At 44.7% G+C, this 23492-nt stretch overlaps 1 protein-coding gene and 1 non-coding gene across 2 annotated transcripts; one reads left to right on the forward strand and one right to left on the reverse strand.

The window, feature by feature from the left end:
* Positions 1-5500: 5500 nt before the first annotated feature.
* Positions 5501-6442, forward strand: LOC127210986 (olfactory receptor 1I1). The gene has a single exon (XM_051170792.1). The coding sequence runs from the start codon at positions 5501-5503 to the stop codon at positions 6440-6442; it is 942 nt and encodes a 313-aa protein (XP_051026749.1).
* Positions 6443-10110: 3668 nt separating this feature from the next.
* LOC127211124 (small nucleolar RNA SNORA48) lies at positions 10111-10254 on the reverse strand. Its single transcript, XR_007833399.1, has one exon. It is a non-coding gene; the product is annotated as a small nucleolar RNA SNORA48 (small nucleolar RNA).
* Positions 10255-23492: the final 13238 nt, after the last annotated feature.

The raw sequence follows: 23492 nt of genomic DNA on the forward strand, positions 1-23492 counted from the left end.
TCACAGTGGTCCCTTCATTTACATATTTATATATGTGGTGTGTGTGTGTGTGTGTGTAGGTAGGTAGGGAGGTAAAAGACAATCTGTGAGAGTCAGTTATCTTCTTCAAAGATGTGGATTGAACAGGTCAATCAAACTTGGCAGCAAGTACTTTTACCCACTGAGCCATCTTGCCTGCCCATTTGGGCCCCTCACTTTTAATCACATCTCTGCCCATCCTGTGTTCTATCATTTCCATCCTAATCCCACTTTGGCAACTCTTAAACCTTTCTAAAGAATAATGTTCTTTGGAAGGCTGAGAGATAAGAATTAACAGTACTCACAACTGAAGGCTCTCTCCCCTAGCAATTGAGTTTGCTAACAGAGCCACACATGGAGAGCCAGTGGAGTCCCGCGTGGTGAAAAATTAAGCAGTGTTTATTTTCAGTGTCAGGGCTTGGGGTGCAGGCCTCAGAAGGCTGAGGTAGGAGGACTGTGCATTTAAAACCATTCTGGGCTATAGAGTGAGTTCATGACCAGCCTGGCAAGTTAGTGAGATTATGTCTCAAAGGAAAAAGGAAAAGATGAGCTGATGTGGAACTCATTGGTAGAGGACTTTGCCTAGCCCGTGCAGGACTCCAGGCTCAATCCCTAACATGCACGCACGCACGCACACACGCACGCAGGCATTCAGAGAGGACTGGGTACTTAGAAGCTGAGCGGTCTCCGCAGCCCTGTTGATCTCAGAGTTGTTAGAGCTCTACCCAAACTGTGAAAAAAAGACGAGGTTTGGTGCATGTCTCAGGTGGTAAAGGTGCTTGCAGCCAAGCCAGACAAGTTCAAGTCCCAGAATTCCCCAGCCCCAAGTGGTAGAAGAGAACCAATTTCCTTCATGCACTTGAGTCCTTCCCACTTACCAATTCAATGTAATCTTAATTTTTTTGTTTAAATAAAAAAGGAGTCAACACAGTCAAGAACTTTAGTTTGGTAGCAGATACCTGGCCTAGCATGCCTGAAGACGTAGGCTCAATCTTCAGCACCACCACCAAAAAGAAGTGTCAATAATTATAAATATTGTCATTAAATTCCCCCTGGTTATTGTTGGGAATTGAGTTTTTAAAAGATGTAGGTGAGAACACACAAAATTCACTACATACATGCGTGAAGTTAGCAAAGATCAAGTTTAACCAATAAAAAGAAAATAAAGTCTGTAGGCTAAGAAGATGGTCCAGTGGGTAAAGGCAATTGCTGACAAGCTTGACTGAAAACTGGAGTTTGATACCCAGGTGCCCCTGGTGAGAGGAAAGAATTCACTGCCACAAGCAGTCTGATCTCCAAGGTAGGCTCTGGTAAGTGTACCTACACATATACACACAATAAAGAAAGAAAGCAATCATTTTTCAAAAATAAATAAAAATAAAATATTTAATTAAATGAAATGATAATAAGCAAAATTTGAAAATACTAAAAAGCATAAATGAGAAAAAAGAAAGATGCCCACCTAACTGAGTAGAAGAGAGTATAGCAAAAGTTTTATTCTTACTGGGAAAAAAAAAATCATGATGCTGAGGTTTTTTTGAGGTCATGAAAGGGAGCATCTTGTTTTCAGGTGTGGTCTCTCTTTGGAGCCCAGGGTAACCAGCAACTCATGATCCCCCTGCACCAGCCTCCTTACTGTAAGAGAAGTAGACGGAACCTGGAACCTCACACATTCTGTGTAAATGTTTATCAAGGGGCATGCAGGGTAAATATGGCCGCTGAGAGATGGAAGTAACAGTCAGACCGTGTTGGCAGGGTCCAGTTGCAAGAAAGAATTGCTTGTTGTTTTTATTTGGCTGGTTGGTTTGGTTTGTTTTAAGACAGTCTGTACTGAGGCTAGCCTGGAACGCTCACGTAGCCAAGCATGGCTCCTCAACTCCCTGCCTCCACCTCCTGAGTTCTGTGATTAAAAAGCATGCTCCAGCATGACCGGTTTCCGAAAGACTCAGGACTGAATGCAGGACTTGAGGCATGCTCGGCATGCTCGCCAAGTGTTCTACCAACTAAACTAAGAGGGTTATTGGTGGTCTGGGTCTAGGTCAGATGTGTCCAGGTTCTTGGCCTCTTATCTCAAGAACTGAAAATAAAAGCTCACACAGACTTGCAGAAGAATCAAGAAAACTATTCAGAGCAAAGACCAGTAGTGAGCCACATTAGTAAGAGCGCTCAAGAGCCCCAGTTACGAGCCAGGGCTTCCTTTTATGGGCTTCAAGAGGAGTCTGCTTAATAAGGGGAGTGGTTTGGGCAGTTCTCTATTTTGATTGACAGATCAGGTTATATGTCATTTCTTTGTTGCCCATGTCCCTTCCCATACTGCATCTGATTTTAATAATATGTGCATCCAAGTATGCATAGGCATAACATAGTAAGTAAAAGCATCTCTTAAAATGTTCCTTGAGGATACAGTTTTGCTTTAATGTGCATTGTACCCAAAGCCACTTCAGTCTGGATCGCCCTTCTTTTCTTCAAATCCAGAAATGTTGGGAATATAGTTGAGTAGAAACCATCTAAACTTGATTGTGAATAGGGCAGGAAAACTTACAGCATTGTTCAAAGATGGGAGGACATGTATCCTAATGTGGGTGGGCCCTTGAGAGGATGCTGAGGATGCTTGTGCCATCTGGAAAGGGATAGGTTTGCATAGAAGTTGGTAAGGTACAGAACCCCAAACCCGATGGAGAACGCAAGCTCACCTGTCTCCTATGCTTGCCTTCCTGGCTCTGCTGTCATCAGCTGAACTGTGTCATTTTAAGTAATCCCAAACCTGATTTTGCTGGTTGTAGTTGTAACTGTAATTGTACAATTTAATTAAATATTATGTGCAAGTAAATAGAAGTTATTTTCACAGTGATGAGGATCAGGTCAGGTACAGGTTAGGCAAGGGCTCCACCACTGAGCTATGCCTCCAGCCCTGATCACAATTTTTAAAACTATTTTTAACTGACAAAAAATTATGCACATATTTTGAAAAATCTGCATATATTTTAGAATAACTAATTAAGCAAAGAAACAAATGCACAACAGCAATACTTTCTAGTCTATTTTCCTTTTAAAATTTACATTTATTTTTCTCTGTGTGTGTGTGTGTGTGTGTGTGTGCGCGCGCGTGCGCACACACACCTGCACATGAGTGCAGGTGCTATGAGAGGCCAGAAGAGAGCATCAAATCCCCTGGAGCTGGAATTACAGGCAGTTGAAAGGCACCCCACATGGTTGTTAGGAACTGAACTCCGGTCCTCTGCAAAACTGGCAGATGCTCTTAACCACTGAGCCATCTCTCCAACCCCAACAACTCTCAAGAATGTGATTCGTGGCATTAGCTGCAGTCACCACATTATCTCTTTAACTGATGCCTAACTGAAAACTTGAATCTTTGGACCAACTCTAGCCCATACCCTTGCCAAACTCTGTTAATGTTACCATTCTACCACCGCTACTATTAATTCAACTTTTCAGATTGTCACATATAAGTGAGATTATGTGGCATTTTTTTTTTTAATTTCATTTAGCATAACTGTTTTCTGGGTTCATACATGTTGTAGTGAGTGACAGAATTTTCTTCTTTTTGCAGTTGAATAGTATTCCACTGTATACTTTTATAGTATACATTTTTTGTGTGATCCTGGAGATCAAGTCTAGGGCTTCTTGCCTGAGACACACATTGTACCACTGAACTACACCCCCCAGGCCTCTATATGTTATAGATTCTCTGTTCATTTACCTATTCTCTCTCTCTCTCTCTCTCTCTCTCTCTCTCTCTCTCTCTCTCTCTCTCTCTCTCTCTCTCTCTCTCTCTCTCTCTCTCTCTCTCTCTCTCTCTCTCTCTCTCTCAATGTTTTTCAAGACAGGGTTTCTCTGTGTAGCCTTGGCTGTCCTGGACTTGCTTTGTAGACCAGGCTGGCCTCGAACTCACAATGATCCGCCTGCCTCTGCCTCCCCGAGTGCTGGGATTAAAGACGTGTAGTGCGCCACCACACCCAGCTCATTTACCTATTCTTAACACAAAATTGATACTCACATTGCTCCTTTTAAAAGTGTGTGTGTGTGTGTGTTTGTACTTGTGAGTGCAGAGGCCAAAAAAAGAAGGATCAGATTCTCTGGACAGCTACTATCCAGTGTGGGTGGCTAGTAACCAAACCCATGCATGTTCTCTACAAGAATAGCTAGAACTTTGTCTTAGTCGGTGTTCTATTTCTGTGAAAAGATACCATAACCACAGCAACTCTTAGAAAGGAAAGCATTTAATTAGAGCTTGTTTATACCTTCAGAGATTTAGTCCATATCAGCATGACAGAAAGCACAGTGGGAAGCAGGCAGACGTGGTGCTGGAGAAGGAGCTGAGAGTTCAACATCCAGGTCTGCAGGCAGCAGGAAGAGAGAGACACTGGGCCTGGCTTGAGCAGTTGGAATCTCAAAGCCAACGCCCTGTGACACACTTCCTCCAATAAGGCCACACCTAATCCAACAAAGCCACCACCTAAATCCTATCAAGTAGCACCGCTCCTTAATGACCAAGGATTCAAATACATGAGCTTATGCGGGCTATTCCTGCGCAAACCACCACAGTGCTTTTCAACAGGTTTGTTTGTTTGTTTGTTGTTTGTTTGAGACAGAGTTTCTCTGTGTAGCTTTGGCTGCCCTGGAACTTGTGCAGTAGACCAGGCTGGCCTTGAACTCAGAGATGTGCCTGCCTCTGCTTCCCAAGTGCTGGGATTAAAGAGATGCGCCACCCCGTCCTGATGAATAGCAAGTACTTTTAACAGTTCTCCAGCCTTCAGATTATTTCTTGTTAGTAGAAATGAAGAAGGGCAAGATGAAAGAAGAGGGAGAGAGCTCTAGGAAAGGAAATAAAATGAGATGCCAGGTTCCTTTCACTGTAGATGGTTTAAGTTGAGATCTGATGTATGTCAACTTTCAGTCACTATCCCAAAATACCTGACATACTCAATTTAGAAGGAGGAAAGGTTTATTCTGGCTCAAGGTTTCAGAGGTCTCAATTTATGGTAAGCTGGCCATTACATCACAGTGAAAGATCATGGTGGAGGTCTGTCCAGAGGTCAGATGGCCACCCAGTATGAGTGCTGGCAATCAAACATGGGCCTTCTGCAAAAACAGCAAGTCTTCTCAACTGATAAGCCATCCCTCCAGTCCCAGAAACACCTTTTATCACCTCCCACAGGCTGGCCATCTGAGCTTTTACCATGTGGGTATTTGTGGAACTTTCCAGAACTGAACCATAGGCACAGGTCACCAACTTTGGACAACATCCAAATTGATCATGTACCTAAGTTAGAAATTTGAGACACTAATTACTGCAGATTTAGATAGCGTGAAGGTAGCTTTAAATTTTTTTTTTTTCACTTAAAAGGAGTAGATGAATTTTCACAGAATCTTAAAAGTTTCCACAGGCTTAGAGTCCCATCTCTGACTCCAGCTCTATGTTGCTTCCAGCCCCTTCTGTTTCTGCAGACACAAGCTCTCTATGGCACCAGAAAACCAGACAACAGTTTTGGAATTCCATCTCATAGGACTCTCAGAGGACCCAGACTTGCAGCCCATCCTCTTTGGACTGTTCCTGTCCATGTACCTGGTCACTATCTTTGGGAACTTGCTCATCATCCTGGCCATCATCTCAGACTCTCACCTGCACACACCCATGTACTTTTTCCTCTGCAACCTGTCTCTGGTTGACATCTTTTTCTCCTCCACTACTGTCCCCAAAATGCTGGTGAACATCCAGACCCAGAGCAAAGCCATCCCTTTCACAGGGTGCCTTGCCCAAATGTATGCCTTCCACCTCTTTGGGACTGTAGACAGCTTCCTCCTGGCAGTGATGGCCATTGACCGGCTGGTGGCCATTGCGTACCCACTGCGCTACTCAGTGCTCATGAACCCACGTATCTGTGGGCTACTGGTGGGTGGGCCATGGGTTGTTACTAATCTCCAATCCCTGGTACACACTTGTCTCATGGCCCGACTGACCTTCTGTGCAGGGTCAGAAATCCCTCACTTCTTCTGTGACCTCATGCCCCTCCTGAAACTCTCTTGCTCAGACACACACACCAACGAGCTGGTGATCTTCGCTTTCGGCATCGTCATGGGCCTCAGCCCACTGTTGTGCATCCTAGTCTCCTACATCTGCATTTTCAGGGCAGTCTTCCGGATCCCTTCTGCTCAGGGAAAGTGGAAAGCCTTCTCCACTTGTGGCTCCCACCTCACTGTTGTGTCACTGTTCTATGGAACCATCTTTAGCATGTACTTACAGCCAGCATCCACCACCTCATCCCAGAAAGACAAGACGGCTGCGTTAATGTGTGGGGTGGTCATCCCTACGCTGAACCCCTTTATCTACAGCCTAAGGAACAAGGACATGAAGGCGGCCCTGAGGAAGCTTAGCAGAAAAGCAGTCTCATGCCAGTCCTAACGCAGAACAGTAACCTGGTGCCCGCTGTGTTTCGGGACCTCTGCTAAGTGTTTAGGATACAGAGATGAACCCCATCCTGTTCCCAAGTTGTACAAAGTCCATCATGGAAAAGAGCCACCTAATAAAATCTTACAGTACAATGTGGTAAACATGTCACAAAGAACTAGATGAGATCTGTGGCTGTGGTTAAAAGCACTTGGTATTTTTACAGAGGACCCAAGTTCAGTGTCTCGGCCTCCTGAGTGTTGGGGTGACAGGTGAACAACATCTGGATTGGAAATTTTATGGGGTTTCTTTTATGTGGCGGTACTAGGAAACCCCTGTGGGTCATTTGGGAAGATTTAATGACTTGCAAAGACCATGTCTAAATATGTCAGGTTCGTGACCCATCTTGTATCAAGGAAAAACACGTGAAGGATTAAAAATTCTTTTGCCTGCTCTTGGGACTCTTTTTCTCCCACTGAGCTGCCTCGCCCAGCCCTGATATGAGGGTTTGTACCTAATCTAACTGTATCTTCTTATGTTATGATTGGCTGATATCCCTGGGAGGCCTGTTCTTTCCTTAAGGGAAAAAAAGAAAAAGGAGTGAATCTAGGGGACAGTGAAGGTGAAGGAATGGAGGGAAAGGAATTTGTAGTCAGGTTATATTGTATGAGAGAAGAATAGATCGTTTTTATTTTTTCACCAATTTTTTGCTGGGTATCAGCATAAAAAACAAGCAAAAATGCTGAAACCATAATGCTGAAAGCTAAGTACCAAGCCTGTTCTATCTATCAGTCATTACATTTGTTTGTTTTGAGACAGAATCTCTTTATGTAGACCTGGCTAGCCTTGACCTCACTATGCTGACTAGGCTAGCCTTGAACCTGTAGAAATCTAACACCTCTGCTTTCCAAGGGCTGAGATTAAAAGCATGAACTACCATGCCGGGCAAGTTAGTTATCACATTTTAAACAGTATCCCTACAAAATAAGTAAGTTGCCTCTGCTGAGGGTGGTGGACTGGATTTTCCCTGTGAGCTGCAGTTTGTCAACCCTGGTCTATAACACATTTGGAGACACATCCTTCTCAAGTGTAGGGGTCCACAGCCTGGTTGTGTAAAGTCAGCAAACTGGGGGTGGGTTTTACATTTGTCTGTGTTTATTTTGTTCTTATGTCTGTTCTTTGGGGTTTGTGTTTGTTTTTGTTTCTTTTTTTTTTTTTTTTTTTCCTTGCAGTGGTGGTGCACACCTTTAATCCCAGCACTTGGAAGACAGAGGCAGGCAGATCTCTGTGAATTCAAGGCTAGCTTGGTCTACAGAGTGAATTCCAGGACAGCTACATAGTGAGACCCTGCCTCAAACAACAACAGTTTCTTTTTTAAATTATGAGTATGGTGGCAAGGATGTAAGTATGCCCTGCAGTCTAGAAGAGGGTGCTGGATCTCCTGAGACTAGAGGTACAGATGTTTAAGATCTCCTGAGGTTAAGAGGTACAGATGTTTAATCAGGTGGGTGCTGGGACTTGAACTCAGATCCTCTGCAAGATCGGCAAACACTCCTAACCTTTGAGCCATCTCTCCAACACCTTGTGTCTGTGTTTGACACAAAGTAGCCACCAACTCCTTATCTTCCTTCCTCTGCTGCCTGGGTGCTAGGACTACAGGTTTAGACCATTATAACCCCCATTCTGGTTGTGTGTGTGTATGTGTGTGTGTGTGTGTGTGTGTGTTATACACGTTGTTGTGTATATGTCCATGTGCACACCTGTGGGTATGAAGGTAACAGGTCAAAACTAGATATCTTCCTCTCTTTCGCTGCACTTTACCTTTTTTGTGTCAGGGCCTCTCTCTTGATCTGGAGCTTACCAGTTGGCCACACTGGCTAGCTAGCAAGCTCCAGAAATCTGTGTCCTCTTTTCCCTTCCTACTGCCCCCCCATACCCCTAGGGCTAGGGTTACAGATTCATCACCATACCCAGCTTTCACATGGGTACTGGGGATCCGAAATGAGGTCCTCATTCTTTCTGTTGTTCAATAAGCTTTTGTTGCTCAAAGGCATGTGCAGGGTGGTATATGAGTTCCCGCAGGGGGACAAGAAGAGGTTCAGATGGCACACAGAAGGTGGTCGCTACTGTTGGGTGTATATCTAAGCACTCTTCCCCAGTCACACTGACATGCACTAATGTGCACAGTGTGAAGGAGTGTGACAGAGAACAATGGCCCAAACTTCAAAAGGAGCAAAACTTTAAGAAACTTCACCCTGGAAAAATGGACATTTGCAAAGGAGATCCAGAGCACTCCACTTGGGCTCCAGGACCAGCTTTGCAAGAGCAAAGCTCTCAGAAAGCCTGCCAGAGCACTCTGGGCTTCCCCAGCGGGGTCTGAGCTTAGCTCTTTTGATGTCTAGATCAGGTTTTTGTTTTGTTTTGTTTTGTTTTGTTTTGTTTTTTTCTTTTTTTTGGGGGGGGGGACACTGTCTGATATAGCTCAGGCTGATCTGGACCCAGGTGGTAGCCAAGCTGATCAGCCCGCTGGCTCCCCGTTATCCGGACCACCACGGTTAACTCTCCAGCATTGCTCCAGCTAAGTCACCCAGTGTCACCATTGGCAAGGGGCAGGGTCAGTTCCCCTGCTTTTGCCTTTGGGGAGGCTCACCTACACCCCCTCCACCAGAGTCAGATCTACTGTGCAGCTCAAGCGAAGTGCAGGGCCCGCTGTCCTGAGTGTTGCAGCCATCAAGGGGCAGAGCCACCTCACCCACTCTTGTGACCTCAGGGTCAGTTCTCCCGACTGTTGCAGGTGACAAGGGAGGGCATCACACCTGCACCCACATCACCTCACAGCTCTGCTGTCCTGTCCTGGTGAGGTGTAGGGCCCACTCTCCTGAGTGAGGGGCAGGACTAGCTCTCCATAGCTCCTGACCCTGTGGGCAGCTTTCCCGACTGCTGGGGGTGGCAGCCAGGAGAGGGGGGGGCATCATCTTCTTCCTCACCTGTGCCACCTCATGGCAGATGAGTGGCAGGGTTGGCCAGCTCCCCCACAGCCCCGCCACCAGGGCCGGCTCCACTGCGCTGACTACGTGAGGTGCAGGCCCCAGTCTCCCGAGTGCTGCCAGTGGTCAGAGATGAGGCCAGCTGTCCAGAGCACCACATCCAGCGAGGTAGAAGGCCAGTTATGTACAGCCCCTGGATATTCATGTGGACGCCGGTGGCTGCCTCAACCAGGGATACCTCCAGGTTCTCTAACAGTGATATGAGCCACAGACATCGACACCGACCTCTGCCACTGCATAGTCACAAGCTCAGACATGGGCCTCAGTGGCAATTTGGGCGTGCTCCTAGGTGATGCAGACGGCCACTCACAACAGGCCAGTCCTCTCCACCCTCCAGGCTCTAGCTCCATCTCTACACAATGTTGCCACTTCTCCACTCTTTTTCTTTCCCGCCTGACCACCACATACTGGCCTGTTGTGGTGGCTCCCTCTGCAGGCTGGACAAAGTGGCTGGCAGGCCCCAGGTAACATTCTCCATCTGTGCAGTGTAGTGTGGCCACAAGCAGGCGTCTAGGGGGCCACCTGTGCTGTGCACTGGAGGCCAGACCTGTGGGCGGCATAGCTGTCTGCAGGTATCTGTCTCTCTTCCTCCTCCTGCAGTATGCTGCCTGGATCTGGGTTCATTTTATTTGATTTGTATGAGTCCTAGGCATAAAATAGCTTTGGCCACCAAGTCAGGCATCAAGCTGGGATGAACAAAGCACTGCCATCTGCTTTGCCCCTGACTGATATAAGAACACCAACAACAACAAGGTGTCTCTTTGCCCATTGCCAGGCATAAGGGGTAAAGTGTTTGTTTGTCTAACTTTTATTTTCCTCTCATGAAGATAATTGTAATATTTGTTTGTTTGTTTACTTACTTATTTTCTTTTTGATACAGGGTCTTATTAAATAGCCCTAGCCAAGCCTGGAACTTGCTCTGTAGGCCAGGCTGAACTTGAACTCACAGATATCTGCCTGTCCCTGCCTCCTGGGTGCTGAGATTAAAGGCCTGCCTGGGATTTTTAAATTTTTTTTTTAAAGATTTACTTTTATTTGAATGTTTTGCCAGCCTGTAAATGCACCACGTGCACACAGTGCCTGTAGCGGTCAAAAGAGGGTGCTCAAACACCAGGAACTGGAGTTGGTCTTCTGCAAGAGCACCAGCTGCTCTGAAACTCCAAGCTGTCTGTCTTTCCAGCTCCCGCTTTGGGGTTTTAAAAGTAAGTGCTTCACTAAATAGGCCAGGCTAGTCTCATACTTAAAATCCTCCTGCTTCTGCCTCTTAAGTGCTAACAGGTGTGTTTCACCACTCCGAGTCCTGGTTCGTATGTTTTGTTTTGCTTTGCTTTGTTTTAATCATGATGCGGGGCAGGGGGGTGGGGTGGAGGGGGGGGGGGGGTGGACGAATCAAAACAAGAAATTTTCTGCTCCAAGTAAATAAAATTCCATATAGTTTCACCCAAACACCACCACACCGGTTTGTTTATACATCTTCTATGGCTTCCTTCAGCCTTCTAGTCCAGAGCTGAGCTGTCTCAAGAGATCTTACACACAAAGTCTGAAATGTGGCTGAAGTCAACACACCTTTGATCCAGGTCTTGAGGTTGGAAGACCTAGGCTTTTGATCCGGATCTTGAGGTGGGATGACATATGCCTTTAATCCGGATCTTGAGCCATACCTTCCGCTGAAAGCCTATATAGGAACAATGGGAGAATTGGACACTAGCCCAAAAGGGATGTCCCATGAACATCCTCATTTACCAGGAGATTGGGATAGATGCGGGGACCTCCTATTGGGACTCTAGGTGAGAGAAGTATGGGAGAATGGGAAAATAGAAGGATCCAGAGGGTCCTAGAAACCTACAAGAACATCATCATGATGGGCAGATCTGGACCCAGAGGGGTCTGCTCAAACTACTGTACCAACCAAAGACAATACATGCAGCAGACATTGAGATCCCCTATCCAGATCTAGCCAATGGACAGGACATTATTCACAGTTGTGTGGAGAGTGGGGACTGACTCTGACAAGAACTCTGGTGCCCCATATTTGACCACTTCCCCTTGGTGGGGAGGCCTGGTGGCACTCAGAGGAAGGATAACCAGGCTACCAGACTGAGACTTGATAGGTTGTGACCATATGGTGAGGGAGGAAGTCCCCTTCTCTCATAGACCTAGGGGAGGGGAATAGGGTGAAAGAGGGAAGGAGGGAGGGAAGGAGGAACGGGAGGATACAAGTGAGGAGATAACAACAGACATATAATCTGAATAAATTAATTAAATAAAAAAGGAGCAATGGGAGAAGGAATGGTTCGTTCCTTGCCCTCCCTTTACCAGTGCATCCATTCCTTCCCTGGCATTGGAGCTTACTTCTTTGGGATTCCAGCTCATACAGAAGACCAGCTGAGACACACAACCTCATGGGACTGAGCAACTACTAGATTCTTGCACTTTCCATCCACAACTAACCATCGTTGGATTAGTTGGAATCCAGCCTGTAAGCCATTCCAAAATATCCACATATATGTAATATATTTATATATAGATATATATGGAATATATGTGTATATATATGAGTCATTCCATACATTTTGTGATTCTAGAGTACTGACAAATAGCAATCATATCTCTGTTTCAAGAAGTTATTTATAACCATCTTACAACACGACCTTTGTTTCAAAAGGTTATGACCAACTGTCACGCAGGTGCACCTTGTTGGTGGTGTCCTTGTATCGGTCAGAGGCAGAGCAGATGGCAGTCCTTTAGTCATCCTATCTTGATACCTGTCTTGGTGGCCAAAGATGTCTTATGCATAAGACTTATAAAAATCCAGTCAATCCAGGCATGGTGATGCACGCCTTTAATCCCAGCATTTGGGAGGCAGAGGCAGGCAGATCGCTGTGAGTTTTGAGGCCAGCCTGGTCTACAAAGCGAGTCCAGGACAGCCAAGGCTACACAGAAAAACCCTGTCTTGAAAAACCAAAACCAAAAGAAAAAAAAATCAAGTCAAATCAAATCAAACAAAATCCAGGCAGCACACCTGCAGAGACAACCTCATTATGACTACCTGTTGTCATGACTACCTTGTTATGCCCATCTTGCAATCATGTCTTTGTTTCAGGAGGTTGTTAGGACTAACTTGTTATGCTTATGTTCTGCTCCTGTAACCCTGCCTATTTTGCCCACTAAACCCCCTGCTTGAAATCAGCCCCCTATCTCAGAGCTACAAAAGCTTGTCTTCCTCATATCCAATGCTGACCTGCCTTAGGGAGAAACAGCCACGTACATGAACAAGAGAGCCTTGCTTTAATTAATGGCCACGATAATTTGGGCCAGTGGTCTTTCTCCTCTCATCTTTGGGATTACTTAGGACTCTGTGTTGTATAACGGCTTTCTTGGAACTGAAACACTGTCATCAAGAAGAGTCTCTTGAAATAACATGCTCCCCCCCGCCCCCATCCCAAGCTGAAAAGCTGAAGTATACAAGATCTACTAGGGCTCCTCCATGAGGATATGGACACTTAAACAACTGCTGGGGAAGGAGACACTTATCAGAGGCTCTGAACCCTCTCTAGCTGCCTGCAAATCATACAGAAAGCACCAGGGTTGTGGCTTTATTAAACCGTGGGCTTTTCAGTGATGCAGCTCATGAGCATCTTTGCTCATGTGAGTAACCTCTCACACATACTATTGTTAATAAACTCATTAGTTCTCCAAGTTGGTACAATGTTACTTTCGTCTCTTGTGGCTTCTCTATCTTTAGTGTGTGTGTGTGTGTGTGTGCGCGCGCGTGTGTGTGTGTGTGTGTGTGTGTGTGTGTGTGTGTGTGTGTGAGTGTGAGAGAGAGACAGAGACAGAGACAGAGACAGAGAGAGAGAGAGTACGCACATATGCACGTGTGTTGATGTTGCTTCTCCCCAGGAAATGCCTCACAGAACAGTCTACCAATTCTAAAAAAGTAGAGAATTTGGATATAGTTCAAAAAGTTCTTTTTTTCCCTATTAGAGATAGTAAATCCAACAAGGACCCATATTTCTTAATCCTTTCTTTTCTCCTTTTACCAGTTAGCCAATCTCATCAGCTTGTGAAATCCTACCAGTAGATTGGAGCACAGTCACCATCTATGCCAGTGATAAAATGTCCTACATTTGGTGGTGGCCTGCATTCTGCATCTGGCAGGCCAATCCAGGTGCTGTTTGCTTCTGGATGGGAACAGGGACCTCAAGACCAAAAATCGTGTTTCTCTCAGGGGCAATTTAGGACACTCAGGGCGAGGCCTGTGCACTAGGCAAGGCTCCCAGTCTCACTGGGAGAGGTGGAAAGGAATTTTCCACTGGGTGTTAGAGTTAACTCTTTTAAAATGAGATTGCTGGTATCAGACAGCAGTGAAAATTTGAGAGTTTCAAAAGCCCATGATTATACCAAAAGTGTTACAGCCCTTTGTTATGCTGTGGAACCACAGAGGAAGAGGGCAGTGAGATGCAGGCTGGGCAGGTGCTTCGCTGGTGGTCCATACCAATCTCTCAGCAGGAGTAGGCTTCAGCAGCTGCTAAGACAGCTCTGCCATCGATGCCCAAGCCCTGCACATCCATCAGTGATTCTTCCACAAAATAACTGATGATGCTCAGAGGGTCATTGGTGGAGGGATGGAGTGGGAAAGCAAGCCAACCTTTATTCATGAATTTATAAACCTTGGGCAGTAGGGAAGGGTTTGAGTTTGAATGTGTCTGATTCACTAGGGCTAGAGATGCCATGGATACTTAATCTACTTATTACAGAACATCCCAATCACAAGAAGGAAAAAACAGTATTTAATTATCCTACAGTTGGGGGAGAATCTCCAGGTGCAATTAAAAGGCCATTGACTGAAAGCCAAGACACTAAGACATCCTGTTAGCATAGTGGGTGTCCCCAGGAATGCCCAGGCACTTGCTGAACAGGTTCCTTATCAGGAAAAGGTCAGGCCTGTAATCTTCCCTGAGGGCTATGTGGCTCTCCTTAGGCAACCTAGGGTCCCCCAGATCAGGCAAAGAGGGAACCCCACTGAGAAAGGGAGTGCTTTGTTTTTGTACTGAGCTCAGAAGCTATCCAGAAATGCCAGGCTTCAACCTTCCAGCAGGGCCCCACAGAAGAAAGCCATTTTGGCCAGTGTAGTTGCCACCCCAGTTTGGGTTATAGTGAACTCTTTTTGCAAAAAAAAAAAAAAATAAAATAAATAAATAAAATTAAAAATAAAATTTTAAAAAATCACCTTGCTGAGTTACATTCACTTTGTTCATAAGTTCCTTTGTTTGACACTGAGATTGTTCTCCCTCCAATACTCCTGGCATGCAAAAATCCTGGCCTCAGTGCCAATGCTGAAAGAAAATAACAGAAAAAGTAGAGCCTGAATGCAAAGTATCCATCAAGCAAGGCATCCTCAGAGCAGCTCGGCAGGACAAAAGGCTCAACCTCCAACCCAGACCAGACCACCAGATCATAAGTTCAGCATCCCCTGAGGGATTCAGATGACCCCAACCATAAAATTCCTTTCATTGCTACTTCATAACTGCAATTTTGATATTGTTATGAGTCGTAATATAAATATTTGATATGCAGGATATCTAATATGTAACCCCTGTAAAAGGGTTATTCTCCTTCCTCCCCACCCCCCACCCCACCCCTACCCCTGCCAGCCCCAAGGAGTCTCAACCCAGAGGTTGAGAACCACTGATCAAATCAGACTAGGTTTAATTGAAGCTGCAGTTGGCTGGAGTACCTGTCAGCAATAATGTGATTTACAAACCAAATTTGAAGCTACACTGCCCAATCTCCTCTTGCCTGGCTACAATGTATTTTTGGGAGGGAATACATGCAACATTGCCTTGTGGAGAAAAAGCCCAGAGAAGTCACAGAGAGCTGAGTGGCAGGTGAGCTGCCTTTGCTGGGCACTATAGAGCAGTGTCCCTTACCACTGGGATTGATCCAGAGCAGAGGGGATAGTAACGAGAATCCAGCGCTCACAGGTGGCCTTAGGCTTCAGAACAAACCCATTGGTGAGCCACCTTAGACACAGCACATTTCTCTGCCCAGAACCAAGTGGCTGTTAGTTTCCGGTGCAATGATTCTGCCCTGCAGCTGAACCATTAAGGCAGCCATAAACCATCCCATCAGGGAACTGGCTAGTGAGATTTACGAACACTGAGACCTGAGCTTCATATTAAGTGTCCATGGAACTGTTATTGATTAAGTAATCAGCATGAGCTAATTGGCGACAAAGCTATAATATGTAAATGCAGGTTTTTTGGAAGCGGCACAGGAGTGGGAGGAGAAGGGGGAGTATGGTCTGGGGGTGGTGGTGGGGGAAGGGAAGGAGATAGGGCTGGGAGGTGAGGGAAAGGGCAAGGGCAGCAAGAGCAGTAAAGGGCAAAGGGGGGGGGAGTGAACACAAAATGTCTGGTTTATATAATGAGTCTCTGAGAGAGGGGAAGCCCCACCCCTAGGTACAGGGCAGGCCATGCCAGCCATGCCCTACAACAGGACCTCTGATAGTAAATGGATAACAGGACAAGAAATAACTTGGTCTTTGACTGCTTCCGGCTGACAGTAGGGCAGCAACAGGGGGTCGCAAAAGGCTGAAATGTTGGCCATGTCCCGGGAAAAACAGGCTCTTGTATTTGCTATTCAGGATCTGTGAGACCATCTGCAGCTGGGAAAACAAAAACAAAAACAAAAGCAAAAACAAAAAAACCAAAAAAAAAGAAAAACTGTAGGTCAAGCTGATGGAAGCTGTGACGTTTAGGCCAGAGCCCCATGTTCTGGATGAGGCACCTGGCAGTATGCTGGAACATACAATATATGCTAGGAGCAGATGATAAAATTAGGGAGTTTACACTTGAAACTTTAAGGCCCGTCCACGGTCTTGGTAGCTGGGGTAGGGAAGTCCCAAACCTGGGGACTGGAGGAGGAATCCCACCCTCTGAAATAAGAAATACTTACCTGGAGTGTGACCTGTGGAGGGGGGGGGGGGGCAGTATGTACCTTAAATCACTTTATTAACAACCTTAAAACACCTTCTCGCCTTCAAACACTCTTAGATCCTCAGACCTTACATAAACTTTACAGTTCTCTGAGAAGGTAGCTGAAGGCTTGGTTTTTGCTGTTAAAATGATCGTCATCAGAGACCTGAGAAAGATAAATTACCGCAGGGAGCATAATCCAAGTGGCCTAAGTATTCATTAATATGACAGAGGCTTACCCATTATCCAGGCGGCCTTCCCGGTAGACTCCTGTGGTGTCAGTGGCTTCATTCTGGGCACAGACCTTAGGGCAGCATCGCAGCATCAGGCCTGGCCCAGCATATCTGAGAGATCTTTCTGTGGAAGAGGACTTTGGGAGACCAGCCTTATTTTGTCTAGGCAAAACAGAGCAGTCAATTATCTCTAGGTGTCCATAGTTTGGGCAGGGCCTTTGCAGCGGGCCAGTTGGGGAAGATTTGCCCAATATCACAATCCAGGTGGAGTCATCTCTCATTGCGTTCAAGTCTTCTTGGAGGCCTTGGGGTCACCACTAGATGCTGGGGTCTCTGTCCCATTAAGCTTATTCTGTAGATTCTCTGACAGGTTTGAGGACCATCATCTATAAAATCTATAAAATACAGCTGATCTACACAAATAGTGGCTCCAGGTGAGGGGAATTGGGGCAGTCCTGAGGAACTGCCTCAGGAATGTGGAGGCTTTCCTTAAAGGGGGCAGGGTTGGAAAGAGGGAATAGGATTTGCCAGACCATGTTGAGGAAGAGTCAAAGCACACTTTTTTTAAAAACTTGGACAGATGCAGTTTGGAAAAAATTCTTGCAGACACCTAGTAGCAACCCTGTCTCCCACCCTTCACTGAATTATAGGAATATAGAAGTGGTGTCCCAATTCGCTATCCTGTTTTATGATTAATATAAGGAAAATGATAACAGAAATAAGATAAGGTAATAAGGTACCAGATGCCAGATATTATGTTATAAGGAGTTTATTAAGTGAGCATGGGGAGAGAAGGAATGGGGGGTACCCCAGAGAGAGAGAGAAAGGGATAGAGAAAGAGACAGAGGTAGAGAGAGGAAGAGTAAGGAGGAGTAAAGAGGGGCCATGAGGAGGGTTTGTCCTTTTATATAGCCCTGGGCAGGGCCACACCAGCGTGGCAGGTAAGCAATGACATCACAGGTGGGCAGACTAAAGCAGAACTCTAACAGCCTGTGATTGGTTAGTTTGGTGAGGTAAGTCCATGAACAGATGTCTCTGGAACATAAGATTACCTCATAACAAAGGCCTGGATTTGATCTAGTGGACTCTCACATGACCATGTCTTCACAGAGCAGAGTTTAGGGTTGTCCTGGATGCCCCCCCCCAAAAAAGACACCAGGTACCTCTTGGCAGCAGCTGGGATACAGGATAACTTACCAAGTGCAAAGTTGCATCAGGCAGAGAGGGAGGTGGGGGAGAAGCCATCCCCATGTGGCCCTGAGTCGCCAGGCTGGGTACTCAACATCTCCCAGGTTTAATGATGATCGAATCAGAGCAGGCAGAGAAAGATGAGGTATAGAGAGTGGCCCCACAAGTCCGGCCTGCTGGGCTGGATGGGGCTCAACTTCCCCCGGGGTCACGGATGCCAGATGATTGATTAAATAATCAGTATGAGCTAATTGGCAACGAAGCTATAAAATATAAACGCAGGTTTTTGTTTTGTTTTTGTTTTTGTTTTGTTTTGGTTTTTTTTGGAAGCGTTCGCTGGGGGTAGTGGGGAAGGGAAGGAGAAGGCAGGGAGGTGGGGAAAGGGAGAGGGTAGTAAAGGGCAAAAGGGCGGGGATGAAACCAAACTGTCTGTTTTATATGGTGAGTCTCTGGGAGAGGGGAAGCCCCGCCCCTAGGTAGCCATGCCAGCCATGTGCTGCAGCGGACTGGATCTAGAATCACCTAGGGAACGGTGCCTGGGCATGCTCTAGAGGGACTATCTAGATTTGAGGAGCTTTTGCCAAAGCCAGTGACTGATTTTCTTTGTTAGGTTCATTGAAGTGGGAAGATCTGACTTTAAATGGAGGCAACACCATTCCACGGACTGGGGTCCTAGACTAAATAAAAAGAGAGAGAGAGCAAGCTCAGTGCCAGCATTCACTGCTTTCTGCTTCCTGACTGCAAATGCAGTGTAGCCAGCTGCCTCTCAGCAGCTCCTGCCGCCATGACTTTCTTACCATTGCAGACTGTCCCCTTGAACTGTGATACAAAATAACCCTTCCTTCTTTAAGTTGCTTCTCGTCATGGATTTTATCACAGCAAAAGGAGAAGTGACTAATACAACACTGTAATCATTTTCAAAAAAGATTTTTGTTGTTGCTTTTGTTTTTGGAGACAGGGTTTCTCAGTGTAGCCTTAACTGTCTGGAAACTTACTTTATATACCAGGCTGGCCTCAAAGTCAGAGATCTGCTTATATCGGCTTCTAAAGTGCTGGGATTAAAGGTGTGTGCCAACACCACACAGTCATTTTTTTTTTTTTTAACTAAGCTGTTCTAGCTCAAGGGCTGGCTTATCTTGTTATGGGTCTGGGGTCCTTCAGAGATGTGTAAGTCGGCTCATGAATATATTTCAACAAAGAGACTGTTATTATACAGGTACTGGCATCACGGCTACACCTAGACTCAGGAATCCCAAATGTAAGGTGAACCCGCATTAGTCAGGAGTTTATATTGGCAAGGAACATAAAGTTACACGGTGTTTACCTGCAATCACACATCTTGCCATCAAAAGGTTACATTCTCGTTTGCGTACAGATGTCTTGCAGGTGTCCTGGCTATTTCCTAGCAAAACAAGCTTTTGTTTGCAGAAGCAGAGACAGTCGATAGCCTTGTGACCTATTATCTTATATAAACAACAGTTTTGTTAACATTATACAAGACCAAACAATTACAAAAAACAACATTTGGAGGTCCAATTTTGCTTTGTAGTTCTCTCGAGGCACAGTAATTTTTATAATTGTAAGCATAAAGTCAGCCATCAACATAACATTCGCTCTAACAATCTGGACGCTACCCTTTGTCAATCATGTGGTGGATATGTGACTTCTCTTGCAGAGACAGAAGCATCGCTTTACCCTAAATAGGGCACCAACAATGTGGGTGCCGCATTTTGGGGGCTTGTCCGGGATCCCCAAAAGGATCCCAGAAATGCCAGAGCCTGGTGGTAAGCTTACCCAGAAACCTGGGTAAGAGCAGCTGTCTTGGCCAAGTGTTCTGTCCTTGTGTCTTTTGTTCTGTGTGCTCTGGTGAGTGCTGGAAGCAGTGTGAGCCCATAACTGGTGCAGAGTGATTAATATGGCTGTGTGCAGTCACTGATAGACCCTGGAAGATGTTCCAGGATACCACCACCACAAGGAGTCTAGGGGATGCCCTAGACCCTGGGGGGACAGAAAGCCCCAAGAATGGGACACTGGGTCCCAATAAGGGATGATAGAGTACCCCAAGAGTATAAGGTTGACTCCCCAAGACAGTCTAGTTGACTGGGGGGGGGGGGGCAGGAAACAGGACACTTCCACACTCACCTGGCAGAATTTGTTGTCTAGCCTTGTGTGTGTTTGTCTGTTTATCTGTGGTAATTGTTCTTATTAGTTTGGACAAGACTACGACGTATGATATGAAACAGACCCCATTTATATCCCTAGACTCAATTCTGGCTCATTTCAAAGAGAGCCTGGTTACTGGATAGGCTGCTTTGAGTTTGGTTTCTGGCAGAATGTGACAGAGCCTGCTGGCTCTCAGGGCAGCCACAGTTCTGAATTTTGGTTCTTTTCTCTCACTATACCAGTACATTCGTTTTGTGTTTCTGTTTGCTTGTGACCATCTCAGTTCTAGAAATGGGGGGCCAGATCTCAAGCATGGCAGCTTGAGCCTAGTGCCTCTCACTTCCTACTTGAACACACAGTTGCTGCTGAGTCCTTAGTAGAGAGGCCTGTCCCAAGCTCAGAAGGTCCTCTGGGGGCCCCTGCCTTTAACATGGGGGCTATTGGATCCTTGCTGGTTAGAAATGCCTGAGCGCTCAGCCAGCAGTGGCATGCCCTCCTCCCACCTGCTTGCACTCTCTGGCCTGAGGGTGCAACGTTACGAGAGGGGTGGAAACAGGATTGCTAAGGTCTGCCTACTCCCTCCTTGTCTTTTAAAACGTCCCACCACTTGCACTGAACAAGCATCAAGATGACACTGGAACTGCAAGGTTTTGGGGGCAGCTGCTGTTTGGCCTTGGTGAAGGCTTTTCCCAGCTTGCAGCCTAGCCTCAAGCCTGGCCCTCCAAGTGTGGTATACTGGTCACCTGATCCGGAACACTGCTGGAAAGCCCCAGCTCCTGCCTGCATCGATTGGGTTTAACACATGGCAAGGTACCTTTCCCTTGAAATTACATCTAGAGAAAGTTTTGTCTGTCTATCTTAAAATGTATTAATGTATATGCTTGATTTTAAATGTATAAATTTATTGTGTTCTGTACACCTTGCTTATAAATTACTGGTTATTGAAGATGGGTTTTTTGTTTGTTTATTTGTTTGTTTGTTTTTGTGGGGTGTTTTGGGGTTTTTTTGTTTTTATTTGTTTTGGTTTTTGGGTTTTCAAGACAAGGTTTCTCTGTGTAGCCTTGGCTTTCCTGGACTCCCTTTGTAGACCAGGCTGGCCTCAAACTCACAGTGACCAACCTGCCTCTGCCTCCCAAGTGCTGGGATTAAGGCATGAGCCACCACTACCCAGATGAAGATGGTTAACCAAAAAAAAAAAAATGATGATGAAGATGGTTAACAAAAAAAATCGTTAACATCTGTAGCAAAAAGGTTAACTTAATCTTGTAAGTTAGAGTTGGTGCCATTCTAAGCAGCAAGTGGCATAAGCCAACAGGTCTCTAAAGGTACTTTTAAATTAAAGTTTTTGTATAATTATTGTCCTGTATTTAACACTAAATTTATAAAAGATAGGATTTAAAACAATGTTTCCTTAATAAGGTATTAAAGCTTCACAGCCAGGCTATATAGCTCAAGATTATACTGTGAATTCTTATCTAAAGATTTATAATTGGCTTATTGGGTATGATGTTTAAATTTTAAGTTCAAACGCTTGCTTAGAACATATATGTGTGTATATGTGTTTGTAACACAGATGTTTTTAAATAGCAACCATGTGGACCACATGATCTGTAGCCTGCCATGTGACTCCACCATCTTGAGATAGCCACATGGTATAGGACAACAATTTTAGAAGCTTCTTGGTCCTAATGAGCTCTCTACTTGTTATAAAAGTTGATTCAGGTTAACAGATTGTTATATTGCAGACTTTAAAAATGAATGATTCTAAAGATACCTTTAAGTTGAGATATATTAACATTACAGATACTCAATTGTTCACACTGTTAAAAATCTGGTTTTGACTTCTAAAAAATCATGATTATATTCTATGACTTCACTCTTTAAAAATGTAAAAAAAAATTGTATTAATTATGTTACAGTCAATACAGAGTACTAGTGACTTAAAGGAAACTTCTGTAAATTGTAGATTAAATATATATTAACACTGATAAATTTTCTTTTAAGAAAATTGTTGCATTCTATGATATGCCATATGGGAGTCAGGAAAGTTTCCAGCCCCTATATTTAGAGATAATAGTGCTGAAGTAAAGGAGCACCAATTTTAAAAATAATTGAGATGTACAAATTATCAGTTGCCTCATGATTGCATTCTTAAAATATCTTTAACTGTGCTATGGTCATGATTGATTGCCAGGATAAGATTTATTTGGCCTCCTATGCTTGTTTCAAAATTAAAGGTAAATAATTAAATTATTACATATAACTGAGAGATACAAGTTGATGGTCAGCTGTCAGTTAATGAATGGTTATATTTTGATTACAGCATACTATGTATCAACTCTTTTAAAGTGTTGTATGTAATTCCTAAAATTGATATATAAAAGTTCCAGTCCTTTTAAAAAAAAACCACTGTCACAAACTGTTTAGGATAATTGAAACATGGTTTCTAGTTAACCATAGATGTTTTCGAAAGTAATCAGTTAACATATAGCTAGAAACTAGCAATTCAAATATACTAAAGTTGGACAGATATGGTCCTCTAACTCTTATCTGCAGATTATAGATTATAACATTCTGTTTTATGTTTCTAAGATGTAGTTTAGAGTAGCTAAAGACAGACAAGGATTGAGCACAGATATGCTGATCCTCAAGCTTGTCAGAGATCTGCTGAATGTGGCATCGAATATATTTAAACTAATCATGACAAAGAATCCTACATCCTAGCAGTAACCCCCAAGGTCTCTGAGAAGATTCGGCATGGCAGACAACTCCAACTCTGGATTGTCGTTTCTAGCCACTGAGCAAAACTGCTCCCATGGATCAGCCTAACTGTGGACAAACTGGACACCCAGAGAGTCATTGTCTCACATTGCTGAATACGAGGTGAGGTCAATCTCTTCTGTGTTCTCCTTCCACAGAAACAGCCTCTGGCCTTCTGTGCCTCTGTGCCTGATGGCCAGACTGTCTCTGCCCATGGTGCCATGTTACCACAGAGACAACTATCTAGGTACCAGGATATGGCTAGTCATCAGTCATTTTGATTGGTATATAAAATCATCTATCCTTCTCAGGTCTCCGGTTACATTGATGGCTAAGCTAATGGTAGCTTGACAGCTACAGGGCAATTAGATGCACTATTAGTAGATTAGCCAATTCATTAGCTAGTTAAAGCTACTAGGTACTAGGCCTCTTCTTTTATTTAGAAAGACAAACAGCCTTGCTCACAGGCTTCATGTTAAATGGTAAACAATTTTTAGTGTAACTGCCTGTGTCTCTTGGTGAATAACTGGATTTAAAAAGGTGTGATTTATATAAGGTCTGGGAATATGAAAGTTTAAGTTATGCAAATCTAAAGTATTTGAGGGTTGAGAAAGCGTTTAAAGATTGATACATGCAAGATAAGAATGTTAGAAGGTCTAAGAAAGTGTTCCAGGAAGCTGTTTTAAGGTTGTCT

This window comes from Acomys russatus, chromosome 28, assembly GCF_903995435.1.
Source record: "Acomys russatus chromosome 28, mAcoRus1.1, whole genome shotgun sequence".
Lineage (NCBI taxonomy): Eukaryota > Metazoa > Chordata > Mammalia > Rodentia > Muridae > Acomys > Acomys russatus.